This window comes from Pantherophis guttatus, chromosome 1 (genome assembly GCF_059756535.1).
Source record: "Pantherophis guttatus breed Tessera chromosome 1, ASM5975653v1, whole genome shotgun sequence".
Lineage (NCBI taxonomy): Eukaryota > Metazoa > Chordata > Lepidosauria > Squamata > Colubridae > Pantherophis > Pantherophis guttatus.
In genome coordinates, this window is record NC_142063.1 from 290918438 (window position 1) to 290934255 (window position 15818).

General features: G+C 35.9%; 1 protein-coding gene across 4 annotated transcripts in view; it reads left to right on the plus strand.

Annotated features, from left to right (window-relative positions):
- Nucleotides 1-13291, plus strand: part of BABAM2 (BRISC and BRCA1 A complex member 2) — a 145340-nt gene extending 132049 nt beyond the window's left edge. For all 4 annotated transcript variants that reach the window (XM_034427994.2, XM_087883113.1, XM_087883112.1 and 1 more), the window contains exon 12: nucleotides 12768-13291. In XM_034427994.2, the coding sequence (XP_034283885.1) occupies nucleotides 12768-12831 (64 nt within the window). In that variant the 3' untranslated portion in view covers nucleotides 12832-13291. The remainder of the gene's footprint in view (nucleotides 1-12767) is intronic.
- Nucleotides 13292-15818: the final 2527 nt, after the last annotated feature.

A 15818-nucleotide genomic window follows, 5' to 3' on the forward strand; every position in this document is an offset into this window, starting at 1 on the left:
TTGAGAATCGGTTTCTACATGTTGCATTTAATCTTTCTGCCTAATCACTTTCGTTCTGTTATTTTTACTTGATTGTTTAGGTTTCATTATTCATTATGTAACTGAATATCTTGAAATCAACTCCGTCTTTTCTCTTTCTATATCTAACCATCCGAGGCTCTTGAGTGTGTCTGTAGGTCAGAGCCTCTGGGAGGCTTGTGGCCCTGTCTTTTGAGAGCACTGAATTATCTATTCTTTGTGCCTTTCAAGGTTAATTACTGGGAGTTACACAAAAAACAGCCAGCCAGACTATGTGTGGTCAGGGAAGGGCTGGTCCTATCTTTGCAAATGCCCAAGAACAGACTGCTGTGGGTGGCAAGCATTTTCAAAACAAGTTTTCTTTGTTTCCTGACAAGTTGCAGCAAGATCAGGGAACTATAAAGCCTTTGGAATTACCAGACTGAGCTTCGGAAAGTGTATAGTCAGCAGGATTTACAAGAATTTGGGTGCTCTTTGCGGCCCCGCTGTTGACATCCTTTATATAACATGACATTATTATGAATTGGCAACATAATAATTACAGTCAGAAATGAATAGGTCAAAGACACAAGTCTTATGATTTCTGCCCTGAATTTAATGCTACTTCTCACCTAATGTATATGAGGAGAGTGAGATGGTTCACATTTTTCCCTGGTCTGAAGGATTTCCATTGGAGAATTATGGTCTGAATTAAGAAACATTTGCTATTGAAAGCCTCTTTACATACATTGTAATTGGCAAATGCCATTCGGGATAGGTAATGTGAAAAATACCAAAATAATTGAGAAGACTGGTACAGTATTCATATTAATTATGTTAAAGGCATATTTAACCCTCAAACCTTAATTATAATGCTGAAATGAAGAATAGAAAAATGCTATGATTGTTTTATTGTTTTTAACACATTTTATTCAAACCAGTGCTATAAAACGGATGAATTTAAATCTTTAACTTGCACCTTTACATATCTTCTACCTAAACAGTACTGACATACCTGGTTGGCTATGTATCCAAAATAAACCATGGCTGTATTCAAATACTGCATTTGGATTTTTTTTCTAGAATGGGCATAGAAGTGTTTTCCATTCCTTTAACTTGGAAAAGCCAGATAATTACATTTTGTATAAATGGATATGCTTTACTATGTCAAATTATACTCTTGCTCATTATTGCTAAATTAAACATGTTCAGTTCATAAAGCTTCTCTAACAATCTCCTTACAAACAGATCCAAAATAACCTTGCAGCTTTGTCGTTTGAATCATTTCCCCTCCTCATTTATGCATCATTCTTTCAACCTTTTATTATTGACATATATACTGTCCTTTCCATCCAGTATTCTTCATCCAGTCTCCTCACGTCATAGTTGCTTTACCTTCCAGACCTTTTCCATGGAAACTGTTTGCTTCTTCCTCTTTCCTGGCAACAAAACATTAGTCTTTTCTTGCTAGAGTTGTTGGGTCTCTTTAGCTTGAAATGAACAGGTTAAGGGTTATATAAATTCATACATGGCATTGATAACATGGTCAGGGTGAGAGACAGTTATCCACTGAAATTAAACGCAGGAGTTGGGGACCAACAAAACAAAATTCTTTTTTTCATACTGTACATAATTAAACACTAAAAGTTGCTGCCAGCAGCTGTAATAGTGGCAGCCTACATAGAAATGGCAACTAATACTGATGTCTGTTTCCTACTTCCGGAATCATAGACACTGCATTATGCACTGAATACAGGTAGTCCTCGACTTATGACCACAATTGAGCCCAGAATTTATGCTGCTAAGTGAGAAATTTGTTAAGGGAGTTTTGCCCCATTTTATGACTTTTCTTGTCACATTTGTTAAGTAAATCACTGCAGTTGTTAAATTATTAATAGGATTGTTAAGTGAATCTGGCTTCCCCATTAACTATTCTGGGATCAGAAGGTTGCAAAAGATGGTCACATAACCCCAGGACACTGCAACCGTCATAAATAAGAACCAGTTGTCAAGCAACTGAACATAAATCATGTGACCATGAGAATACTGTAACAGTCATAAGTGAAAAATGGTCATAAATCTTTTTTTTCTCAATGCTGTTGTAACTTTGAATGATCACTAAACAAACTGATGTAAATTGAGGACTACCTGTAATTGTGCTGGGATCCACATCATCATTTTCTAATGCAGATTTGTGAAATTCCCAAATGAGCCTAGCTACCACTGTGACATACAGAATGCTGGACTACATGACCCTATAGCCTGATCTGGCAGGGTTCTCCTTAATGTCCATAGAGAACTATCATCTTCCATGTTTCCCATTCTAAAAAATTCATATGAGAGGTCCTTGGTGCTCTCTCAGCTTGCTTGTTTTCTTGCAGACGTTTCATTACCCAACTAAGTAACATCATCAGTGCTATTGTACAGAAAATAACCAAGCTCAGAGAGCACCAAGGACCCTTCATTTCAACCCTGAGCTACAAATATTCTCCTTTATTAATAAAATCTCCATCACTTACCATTGCTTCTGCTAAAAGATAACTCTGGAAATGGGCTTTTCGGGACTTGGATCCTATAGAGTAATTAGCAGTAATAAACATACTAGAAACATTTTATGTATTTCTTGAAAACCCATCAATATGGGCAGATCCAAATTAGTCCAAATTAATTCAAATCAGTTGAGCCTGCCTCCAAGTAACACTGTTTGTAAAACAGTCAGTGTTCTTATGGAAGGAAATGGGAAGTTATATAATGCTGATGATTCCACAATCTGTTGTCAGTTGCTGTTGAAAATTGGGTTTAAGACATATTGTCCTGGTGATGAGTTGTCTACTCTTAATATTGGGTTTCACTTCAAATTAAAACTCCTTCAACTATTTTTACACCATCAGTTTTTTTTAATTCTAACATATGAATAGCTTAAACATGTAAATAAATCTTCAGTTTTCTCTGTTGAATGCTTTTTTGAAAAAAGAGATTTCTGTGATTCTTGAGCTTAAACAGTAAATGATAAAAAAGATTAGTGTTGCATATGAATATTTTTCTTAGAATTAGAACCTTAACTTCTTAAAATTCTTAAAATTAGTTCTAGATTCTTGGGGCAGGTATATATCTCTGGCACTCTCACACATATGAAAGGTCATTTGTTTGAACAATTCCTGAGGGTTTTTTTGTTTTGTTTTGTTGTTGTTTTGTTTTTTGCTTTCCATTATCTCTGTGGTTGATAAGATAACTTTATTGTCATTTTTTTACTGCAAGCACACCAGCCCACATTAAAAATGAAATTCTGTTGCCTACTCTCAAGAGAAAGTGTATATCTACCCAAACACATACATTACACACATATGCACATGCTATATACATATATAAATATATACCTACACACACACACACACACATATCTCCATTTTGAATACGTGGCAAAAAGAGGAAATTTGAGAGTTCACAAGGTTGATGCTTATATGGAAAAAACCTGTGACTGAATCAAGATGTTCTGCTTTGGATACCACGAAGCCTCTTCCCAGAAGGCAACAAGGAAAACAGGTCATGAAGAGGATGTGTAGTGTCCCAAACAATGCTGCGGACTCTGCTTAAGCATCGCTTATGTGTTATGTCCTGGATAGAAGGAAGTGAACCACCAATGATCTTTTCAGGTTTCAGAGTTTTGTTGGGCAAGTTTTGGAACAAGAGAACATAAAAACTTCAGTCACACTCCCTTAGCATGATCCTGAAATGAAAATGGTGTCTGATTCCTTGCCAGTGTAATAGCAATGGCAGTAGTTTTCTACCTACCTACCTTTTTTTAAAGAAGTCGGTGTTCCTCTCCAGCAATACAGAGTATAAAATGCAGTATTTTATCGCCATCCTAAGCTATCCCAGAGAGTATAGGGTCATTTCTTGTTTCTATTGCTTTTTCTGACCCTTGTAAATTCCTTCTTCTCTAAGAGTCATGATAACATGTTTTCCCAGTATTCTGTAAGGTCACATTTTATATAACCAACAAGTGATCTGTTGCAGATTGTATTCATGCATTTACTCTTCAACGAAACATTCCTTCTTGAAGACTAATAAAAATGAAGTCAAAATGCAGCATCTTTGAACATAGCAGGTACAGTTCAGTTACTTAATTTCTTTACAGTGTAATGAATTCCACAGATACAGAAACATGTTGTTCTTAATAGCTGTGTCATCCAGCCTTTCAACTCCAGCAACTCACATTGTTCATACCAACCCATTCAGAATAATTCTCCATTAAAACACAATCTTTCCCCAAATGGCTTAACATTTAAAGCAGAATAATAGGACAGAAACAATGTCTTCTATATAGTCATGAAGCGAGAAAGACTGACAATATAAAATGAATTAAAGAGTAGATCATTAAAACAAAAATCCAAAACAAAAATTGGCCAAAATCCTCCAAGTTAACAAAGAGGAAAAATAGGTTTCCCCCACTTCCAGCTTCTCCAGCCCAAGAAAAATATGGCAGATTTTGTCTTATTTTCAAATAAATGCTATATAAGTTTTATTTAGTACAAGTTATTTACTGGAGAATGGCTGAAATGTACAGTAGGAATTCAGTTGTTGTATTACTTATAATGGCTGGTTATGTTGAGATTGCTATGTAGTTGAAACCTGTAATGTTATTCAGGTAAGGGTGGGGGAATTTCACGAGAGGTGAAAAGTAATGTGTGACCCAAACTTCTTCATAAGTTTCTGGGGAGTCACTTTTACATCCTGCATTTTTGGTTGCTACCCTGTCTGTTTTTGATTTATTTCCTGATGGTGTTAGAGCAGCAGCCCCCAACTTTTGGGCACTAGGGACCTGTTCCACAGAGAGAGATCTTTCCGCAGACTAGAGGAGGTGTGGTTTCTCATGCTGCCTGCATCCTGTGGATGGGGCTTTGCTTGTTTGCGTGGCCCGGTTTCTGGCATGCCATGGACCAGGAGTTGGGGACCCCTGTGTTAGAGTTTCTATTTGCATATATGTGTTCAGAAGATCACATTATTTGCTTTAGACATTTCTCTGCAACAAGTAACACTAGTAATAAGAACAACTCAAAACATGTAAGTGTGATAAAAAGGAAGATTTTTATAGAATTGTTAGGATGAAAGGTACCTTGGAGGTCAGTTAGTCCAATCCCTGCCCAGAGCAGGAATCCTCATACCATTCAGATGCCAAATGACTGCCTAGTCTTCCCTTGAAAATGTCCAGTGATGGAGCACTCATAAATTCAGGAGTTCTGTTTAAGACCTCTGTGATTCTTCTCCTACTCTCAAGTGCTATGGATAATAAATCCACACTCTCTGCCCTGTGACATTCCTTCATCTATTGGAAAACTGCTATTTTAGATACCATATCTGCCTGGTTACATGTGCCTTCTGCCTGTTCTCTCTAAACCATGTGGAGTCCATTTTCAACTTTGTACATTTTAAGTAATTAAAGGACATTTTAAAAGAATGCTATGCTAATGATAAATCCTACCCACAAACAATATAGTTTTTGGAAGCTTGTATTGCAGAAGTTTGTTGAGTTCTTGTAAATGTTCTAGAAGTCACCCAAAATGGCACAATTTCCATCTGCAGTGATATGTGAGAAAGAGCTTGAGAAACAGGGTAAAGAAATACTACCTAGGGGATCATCAGATTAGGGAGGATGCAGTCTGCAGCTGCATACCAAGAGGAGAAGAAAGCTCAGAAGAGACCCTCCCTAATTTCTCAGATGGTATAGGAAACAGTGGGAGATTTGCACCTTCAGACTTCCAAGATACTATTAATGTAGCCTTACAATAAAGCAGAAGTAGTTCATCTGGTATGTTTCCTGCCTAGTATATTTGGGAAGCTGATGCTGTCTTATTACCTTCCATACCTCCCATTTTCCATTTCTTGGGAGATGATCAGCTTGATATATCTCAGAGATGCAAAACCTGAGGTCTTTAAGACAGTTTTCCCCAACCTAAAACATCAGGTTTTATACATCTCTGCCATCCAGATTTTGTGGATTTGCCCAGAATTGTCAGCTATGGCTATGCTGGTGTAGAATTCTAGGAACTGAATATAGAATTATAGGAACTGAAGTCTACACATTTAAAGGGAACTCAGATTGGAAAAGCCTATCCTATAGCCTGATCTGGTCTCCCATCCTTTAGAGCTGGCTCAGGAATTCTGGGAGTTGAAGTCCACAGGTCATAAAAGGGGGCCTGGTTCCCCACCTCTGCTTTAGAGGCAGCCCTAGATATGTCTAAAGAAGTTATTAAATTACCATTTATGATAAAAAATATTCAAATTAACTGTATTTTATTTTAATTAAATATAAATTAAATCAAATCAATTTAGCTTTTGCCCTCACTCCTAATCCACCTACTACTATTTTATGCATGCCTTCAGGCCTCTCAAATGCCAGGTGTGGTTCTTGGCCTGGAAAATGTGATATACTCTACAGCTTTAATGCAGTACTTCATTTAGGAGTATTAACAAAACCAACATTATATTTTTGGATTACTTTTGCTTATTTATTTTATAAAACAAGAGTGTACACACAAATAGTCCAGGATGAAAACCATGGGTATAAATCATATGAACTTTTATATATCTGAGTATTGTTATTTTTGTCACTTTCTACTGCATTTAGTGGATGCATTTAAGTGCCACACGCACATCACTGTTAAACAATCTAGGGCAATGTTTTTTTTTTCAAGATTTATGCATGTGTAACTGTAAAAAACAAACGGAGAGAGGGAGGAAGATTTGACTGTGTACTGATCATAAAGATTTTGCACTCAATTTCAGACACATAATTTGCCACCCTAAGCAACTGCTTGGATAGCACATGAAATTTCTCAGCATAGGAGTACAATACAAGCAACAATGCCAGACCAGTTTTCAGTGTCAAATTATGTCAAATTTTTAGAGAACTCAGAAAGTTAATTTCTGAACTGGAGAGTGGAAAGCAACATGTAAAGAATGTTAGGAACTAGTATAAGCCTTACTTGAAAATTGGTGTCGCTATGGAGAGAAGTGTAAAAATGAGACTAAACCACGTACTCTCATAGTATGGTGTGTTATGAACCCCAAACTGATTAAAAAATAAATAAAAATTGCTGAAGAGTTCAATGCTCTTAAAGATTAGCTATGCCTTTGCTGTGAATTTGTTACTTTTACAGAAGTTTTTTGTAAACTGCATTGAATTTGAAAGCGATTTCCATCTGTTGAAGGGCAATAGAATGCTCAGTACAGCTTTCTCTCCTAGTTGCAGAAAGATTCAGTATTGGCTACCCACATTTTGTGCATACCAGATGGTTTTCTTGGTGAACTGTCATCTCTTTCCTTTGCCCTTGTGTTTTAGAGTAATCTTATTAGCTGATAATTGTGCTTTCCCCCTCCCTTTTCCCCCTCACATATAACTTTTCTTAACATTTATACTATCAGGAAATTATTCTTTATTTTCTATCAAGAATGGGAATAGTCCTCTTCCTGCATATATTATATTTCCTATGCAACCCTGTTATCCAATTGTGCCCCCGGTGATGAGCTGCTCTTTAGTCACTTGATCTCTGTGGATCAAGTGTGTCCCAAAGGATAAGCACCTCCTGCATTCACCAGAGAAATCCATAAGGTTGGCAGGAAGTGAAGAATGCATCTCCCTTTGTGTAGAGAGGCTAGAAGCTTACCAAGTTTTATTCTTTCTTCACTTTCAATCCTTAAAGAAGAGAGTTCTATGTACCCAAACTAGGTAATATCATCAGTGCAAGTAAAAGTTTGCTCTCAGTTTATAAACTAGTGGCTTGCCCTGACAGTGTTGAAGGGGATGGTCTTAGCGGTTCCTTGGTTGGGCTGTTTACTATTGGCTTGTTTGGCACTTCCTTGACTGGGGTATTGTTTACTTGACAGATGGTCCGATATTAATCTTTGAATTAATCTATGCTCATCTGGGTGTTGATTACTGGTGGGGAGGTGTTTTGGGTAGGCCCATTTTTCCGTTTTTGGATGGTTGATTATCTTTTTTGTATTTCAAGTGTGTTTTCTTCATCTCAGGAAGGTGGTGCAGAGTGCAGGGTGAACTAAACAAGGAGCCCTAAGCAGACATTTTGGGGAACAATCTGTCCTAATAATCCAAGATTATAAATAAGTACTTAAGTAAAAGCAGAAACAGAGGGAATAGTATTCTTGCTTGCCTTTAAAAAACAGAAGAATTTCTTCTGTTTGTTTAATCTCCAAGATGAGAGTCTTTAATTACTCTATATTGTTCTAATAAATATTAAGTAGCATTGCACACAGGACAGAGACAAATGTTTTTTTCTCTCTTTCATAACACTAAACCGAGTAATGAGGAATTAAAGGCAGATGAAAGAAATACTTTTCCACACAGTACAAGCTACCTATGGAGGTCTCTATCAAAAGAGGGAGTGATGAACACCAACTTGGATAGTTTTAAAAGTGGATGTCAGTAGTAGTAGTAGTTGCTACCGACTCGGAGCGGTGTACAGCCAGAATTAAAACATAAATATACAATATCATAGTTAAAATTAATTAAAATCATTAAATAGTTTTGGCCGAATTTTAAAACCCAAAATTAAAACCCAATTTAAAATCATTCAGTTAAACAGCCCCACCTGTCAGAACAGTAGGGTCTTCAGGGCACAGCGAAAGACCCGGAGGTCAGAGATGTTACGAATATCTGGGGCAATTCATTCTAAAGGGCAGGAGCTCTGACAGAGAAGGCTCTCCTCCTGGGTGTCGCCAACCGACATAACTTGGCCGACGGTACCCTGAGGAGTCCCTCTCTGTGGGAGCGAACTGGTCAGTGGGAGGCTGTTGGTGGCAGAAGGCGGTCCTGTAGATATCCTGGTCCTATGCCATGGAGCACTTTAAAGGTGGTGACCAACACCTTGAATTGCACTCGGAAGACCACTGGGAGCCAGTGCAGCTCGCGCAGGAGAATGAGGATGAGTCCCAAGAGATGTGCCTTCTTTGCTATGGTGGATGCCTTATGAAACATTCTCAATATTAAATTACCTCCATCCTTTTTCACATTCTGGAAGACTGTTAAGGGCTGGAGCTCCTAGGGAACCTGAGACATGCTTAGATAGCTCCATTGTTGAGGTAGCCATTTTATCCTTTCTTTGCCTAGAGTTTGTATATTTTTATAATATTTTATATTACATTTATTGTTTTATTCAATTTTTGTATGTCACTTAGAGTTGCTTTTTATAAGAAGAGTGGCTATACAAATTTGGTTGATCAATGCATAATGATAGATTGGATACTGTAGCTAGATTGCGACGAGAGAGAGAGAAAGAAAGGAAAGAAAAAGAAAGAAAGAAAGAGAAAGAAAGAAAGAAAGAAAAAATGGCAGTAGCAGAACAAGCCTCAATCTAGCAAAAAAATACACCAACTACTAAATTGTATTACTAACTGGAGGGTAATTATAGCCAATTATTACTGGAGAATGTCTAAAATACCAATATATAAATGCACATTATAAATGTACATTAAAAAGAGAATTGCTTTTTTAAAAAATCAAGGAACAGAAGATCTGAGTTTATTATTCCAAAGATTATGCAATCTTTGGAATGTATCTACTGTTTTATGAAAGATGAATTACTAATTTAGAAATGTTGGTTAATTCTCCCACAATATCCTCCCAAATACAGGCATCTCTACTGAAAAATAAGTAAATATTATTTATTATGAAATAATAAATTTAATAACCCCTCCAAGAAACACTAATCCAAAACATATTATGTTTTAGTATTATACTCTAAACTTTTTCAATATGATGAGAAATCCAGTTTATAATTCTGCAAAAAGATTCAACTAACTATTCTTAAGTAACCATTATTTTATAATTTATGGTGTTTACAGGTCAAATAGAAATTGCATGCATGATTCATATTATACATACATGTCTTGTTAAACTGAATGCAAGTTGTATAATTAGGGAAACAGTTCTTCCCAATCATATATGATTCTAATCTTGAGCTGAATCTGGAAATTCCTTATCTCAACATGATTAATTGAAGACAAACAAATGCCCAGATAAATCCACTTTCCCAACAGCCATATTTATACCACAGTATTTTAAAGGATGTTCCTACCAAAGGAAAAAAAAATGTAAATTTGTGTAAAATAGTATAAAGGAATAGAAATAGGAGACATTTTGAAATATCAATTTTCCTAATTCATCTTATTCACAATTATCTTGCCCCAAATACTCAAAAAGAATTTCCAGACCATCTGTTTCACTTTTTGCCAAACTTAATTTAAATATATCAGTTGAAAAAACTTTAAAGAATCATGATATCAAGATAAATAATAGTAACCTCCAACTCCAGATCTGTAAACACCTAGCTTTCCCACCAGAGTTGGACAAGGATGTTTGTTGAGCCCAATGCAGCTGATTTGGCAGCTGTTTAGAATGCCTTGGTTAATGTGAGTTCCATAGTTGTTTAATGTGCTCTGTTGTGTTTTGAGCTGCCCACAATTATATATTTAAAATTTTCAGCAATATAAATGTTGTAAATAAATACATCAAATCTAATTTACTCAGTTTAAACTAGACAAAGAATCTAATTCCTGTATTAAAGAAATACGTTTATGGATAGATATATAACGATGAGATATCTGTTTATAGCTATATATTATCTTGTACCTCACCTACTACATTGCCTTTAATATTTTCAGAATTTCTAAAATTGTGCAAGAGGTTAGCCACTAATGTCTTATCCCTTATGAATCTTATTGTTCAAAATATTCTGAAAGGTATGGATTATTTGGTCATGAATACTGGCCATGAATACTGCATTCTAACCACTGCCCAGGCAATGCAATGATTAGAACACAGTATTGCAGGTTAACTTTGTTCAAAGTCTGGAGTTCAACCTCGACGGGCTCAAAGTTGACTCAGCTTTCCATCCTACCTAGTTCAGTAAAATGAGGACCCAGATTTTGGGGGGGCAATATGGTGCTCAGCCTGGTGTTCCATTTGGTGCTCCTTTGAGCTCAAATAAAAACTTGAAATTTTAAATATCATACACACACACACACAAAATTTGCTCTTAAAGTTAAAAGGGGATTCATGTTGTATCAAAGAATATATATAAAATGGTTGAAATTGTAGAACAATTCAAATAAAGTAACAGGTTTATTTATCGTATTTCTCACTTCTGCAATAAAATCTTTAGCATTTTTAATGTAGATTAATTCTACATGGAAATCTTGAGTTTCTGGACGATGGACTACATATCCTGAGATATTCTAATGTTATGAGTTTATGTTTACTCAAGTTTATCAGCCTCCAATATGGAGTTAAAATGCTGCTAAATCCTCTCTCCAGATTGTGACATTCAATGGTTTCTTACTTCCTTCTTGTCTTCCTTCCTGGATCCTTGGCATAGGATTTTGCATTAAGAAATGCCTAGAATTTTTGGCATGTTTGATCAGACTAGTTTTTGTAAGTATTCAAGCAAGATTGTAATTTATAAGCACCTTCACTTCAGAAAGAGAGAGAGAGAAAGAGAGAGAGAGAGAGAGAGAGATGTAAAACAGCTCTCCTAATGGAATGAGGGGGAATGCAATGACAGAAGGGGAGAACAGAATAGTGTCTACTCAAAATTCTTTTTTTTTTTAAATTCATCCATGTCTTTTGGTCAATAGACACAATATGGAAGACTTTTGCTCTCCTAATATATTTCTAGTTTACTATAGTAAAGCCATCAATGCATGATGTGACAACGGTTTTGGTTTAAGTTTTGGGTGTGTTTTTTGCTGGCCAGTTTGTTGCTGAGTCTGATGTTGATTAGGTCTGAGAGAGAGCCCAAGGTCACCCAACTGGCTTCGGTCCCTAAGGTAGGATAAGAACCTGGGTCTCCCTGCTCCCAGTGCAGCACCTTAACCATTACACCATGCTGGCTCTTGGACTGAATACAGAATATAGCATATTAAGTTTGCTCTGTGCAATCCATATGGATTTTTAAAATATGGCATATTGATGAACGTGACAGACTTTGCCCATTATAGAAACAGGGGCAGATACACAGCCGTCTGGATTTATCTCACGCCACTTCAATTCTAAAATGTACATAATATATTCCAACTATACAATTATCTTTAATGTATAAATTGAAATTTTTATCCATTAAACATTCTTTTTATGTGAAATCCAGTTGTATCAGTAGCCTGGTAAGAATCAAGCTACTATACTGGAAATGACTATAATTTAATATGAAACAATCGCTAACACATCAGCTGTTTAATGCTCTTTGGAAAATAAAGTACTTTTTTTGTTGACTTCTGCAAAATATTACTCTGGTTAGTGTATAGGAATTAAATGTATTAGATTCACATGCAGGCAGCAGGAAGGAGGGCAATTACCTAGGATATATTAAGCGAAGTGTTTTTCAGTAGAAATGGCAACAGAGTGAATAACAAAAAAGCAGTAATAGATGCAAGCAATTCTGTTAAAAGAAATTTATAATAATCCATTATTTTTGAGTAATATATGCCTCGACTTACTTATTTTAAAAAATATATAGTTTTTTTCTGTAGTAGCTTTCTACTACAGCTTTCTGTAATAGATAAGACTGTATTTTAAGCATTATTCCAGAGTAAGAAATTGTAGTGCTATGTTTGATCATGCCAGCCGCCGTATAACAAAAATATATTTTTAATCAGAAAAAGTGTTATGTTTTGTATGCTAGAGAATCTTGTCTGTAAATGCAACATGCTCTTATTTTGATCTTTATTGACATAAACTTTTTTATTCGTTTTTCTAGGGCTTACTTCAAACTATTTGTCCCTCAGTTCCAGGAGGCAGCTTTTGCAAATGGAAAACTCTAAAAAAAAAAAAAGGGGGGGGGGAACAACCTCATCCTGAGAAAATGCCAAACAGATTCTTGTGCCCACATGCTTGTCAACAGATTGCAAGATAACTTCCTGAAGCTTGGGCTTCAGCATTTATTGGTGGGGGCTTCGCCTCTGCAGTTTCATTGTGATCATCATAGACCGACTGAATGAGAACTTTGGCTGATTGACTTCAATACAGGGTCTTTTCTCTCTCTCTTTTCTTTTCCTATATGCAGAAATGTTGCTTCATTACTTGCTTGATGGAAGTTCAAAATATATTGAATAAATGTGATTTCCCCCACCTTCCTTTTATTTTTTTATTTTTTATTTCTTTTTCTATGCCAATGTTTAGATTTTTTTTTTTTTTTTTTTTTTTGGTGAATTTCTGCATGCTGGAATTTTTGACACATTAGAAGCACACTGAAAATAAATGTACAATAAATCTGTCATATTATGTCTTGTCTCCTAAATGGATTCTCATGGGAAAGAGAAGGTGTGCAATCGGATCAGCCATCAGTTGCCACAAAAATGGGCATGCCGTTTTTAGCAACTTTACTTGCAAATCTTATTGGAGGATTTAGTTTCATATTTTGTTAGTTACCAGAACATAACTTGGCAAAAACGATTTAGTTACAAAGATATTACAGAAATGTGTACTATTTAAACAGTAGTGGTTACTAATTTAAATTAATTCTGTGACATTTCTACATATAATCCTGATAAGAAATACGGTAAATAATTGAAATAACATAGAGCATTTCCAATTTTTAGGTTGATACTTTGTAACGATTCAAGCTAAATTTTTCATTTTAACTGACATTAGAGAACCGTACAGAAAACTATTACTGGATGCATCATAATTTCTAATATAAAAATAGGACACTCAGTGATACTTTTTTTTTTCTTTCCTGTGATACATTTAGCAAATCACCTGCCTCTGACTCGCAATAGAGTAACTTCCCATATTTGTAAATAGCATCAAGGATTTTCCAAATGGAATATAAAGTTCATGATATTGTAGATAGCATATTAGCCATATACCTTATTTCTCCAGAGAATAAAGAAATGAGCTAACAAACAAATGCACAAACTGTTTGAAAAACTGTTGCTGTATGAATGCAAAACCTGATATTTCAATATATTGCATAGACTGCAGTTTAGTGATTCTATGAATCTTACAATAATATTTGCATTGAAATATTTAAGGGATATCTTCTGGCCCAAACTTCTGTTAGCCATGAAGCATATTTGATGCCTTTGGGAAGTTGGTGTCCTGCCATCTGTTTGCCTTCAGAAGTCTCTTTGATGATAAAACTGAAATAACCTATAAAGTTTCTCGGATGAAAACTTACCAATGTTGCAGATGCATAGTTTTAAATGTATATTGTAAATCCAACGATATGTGACAGATGACAGGCCCCTGAGCAGGATTTAATCTGCAATGGCATCTTTATAAGCATGGCTAACCCTAGGCCAGATTGCACTCCAAGCAAGAAATGTTTACAGATTTTTCCCCCTGCCCCCACTCCCACCCCACTATTCACCTCTTGAAGACCTTTGGGTTATTAAATAATTTGTAGCCATCCTCATTGCTTACAAAGTGATATGTCAGTATGATTTTTCTCCCTCATTAAAATTATACCTTACTTGCATGGATTAGAATATAGTCCTTCATCACCCCTCACACGGTTTGCTGAACTGTAAACTCTTGATATGTTGTGGTGGTTACAAAATCAATGCAACACCCAGATCAACAGCTGTGAAGACAAACTGAATGACTTTTTCATCTATTAAATAGGTAGCATATGGCAGGTACACCCGTGCCATTTGCCACCAGTTAAATTCAGGTGTACCTAGAAATGGGGGGGCAGGCAGCAATTGCAATAAAACTGATGTGTCCTTTTTTTTTCTTATATTTCTTATCCCCTACACGTGCAAACCATTTTTCCCTCTGTAACAATAACTACACTACACTACATTAACACAATGTTAAAGTGAAAAGGCACTTTAATGCCATCCATCTCTTCTATGCTCCTCAGTCCTCTTTGAGTGATAATAAGCAGAATGTAGACGACTCCTTCTGCCTTTATAACGATCTTGTTATATTCCATATATAAAATTATGTTATTTATAATTATATAAATATAAATTTAATGAATAAACAACCCAGGCTGTGAGCTGGCTGTTCACCTTGGTTCCAGAACTGCCTTCTTTTCAACCATTGAACTGTGTTTTGATTTGTATGTTGAGAATGGGACTAGAAAAGAGGGAAAGCCAAGTTCAAATACAGAAACACAGAAACTCTTGGAGCATCAAGAAATAAGCAAAAAAAAAAAAGCAGGCAGAGAATTCTTAGTAGAGACCCTGCTAATTTGCTGAGGCCACAATCCAAACAGCTGAATAAGTCCCCAGTGCAACTTAGAAAAAAATACCTCTAAACACGAGGCTTTTCATGAATCAATACAACATAAACACAATATTAAATGGCTGGAGAACACATAAATGCTTAATTGTAAGCGCCTCCAGAATAAGTGGAGAGTAAACATCTAACATTTTTATACCTGCTGCTCTCTAGAGCTTGTTAGTTGTTGCACTAGCTGACGAATTAATACTCTTGTTGAATAAATGGCCTTTGCAAATCACCTGCTGGGAAAATTGATCTTTGAGTTGCTACATGTTTACATCAAAGTGTATTGAATCCATAGTCGGGGTTTTTTTCCCACTTGTGAGGATTTTGCAAGGCTGTGTCAATGAAATGCAGAACTCTTGTATGCAATTCCAACTGTATAGAATTGTAGAAGCCTTTGACTGGCAGTGAAGCAAATAATTTTATCAACTAGTTAAATCCACCAATGAGCCCATCAACTTTTGGCATACTGTTTCTTTTAACCCACCATTCCCTGCAGCTGAACAATTGCTTTTGAAGATACATGGAAAGATGTTAAAACTAGCAAGAGGTATCCTCCTGATATGTCGACAAA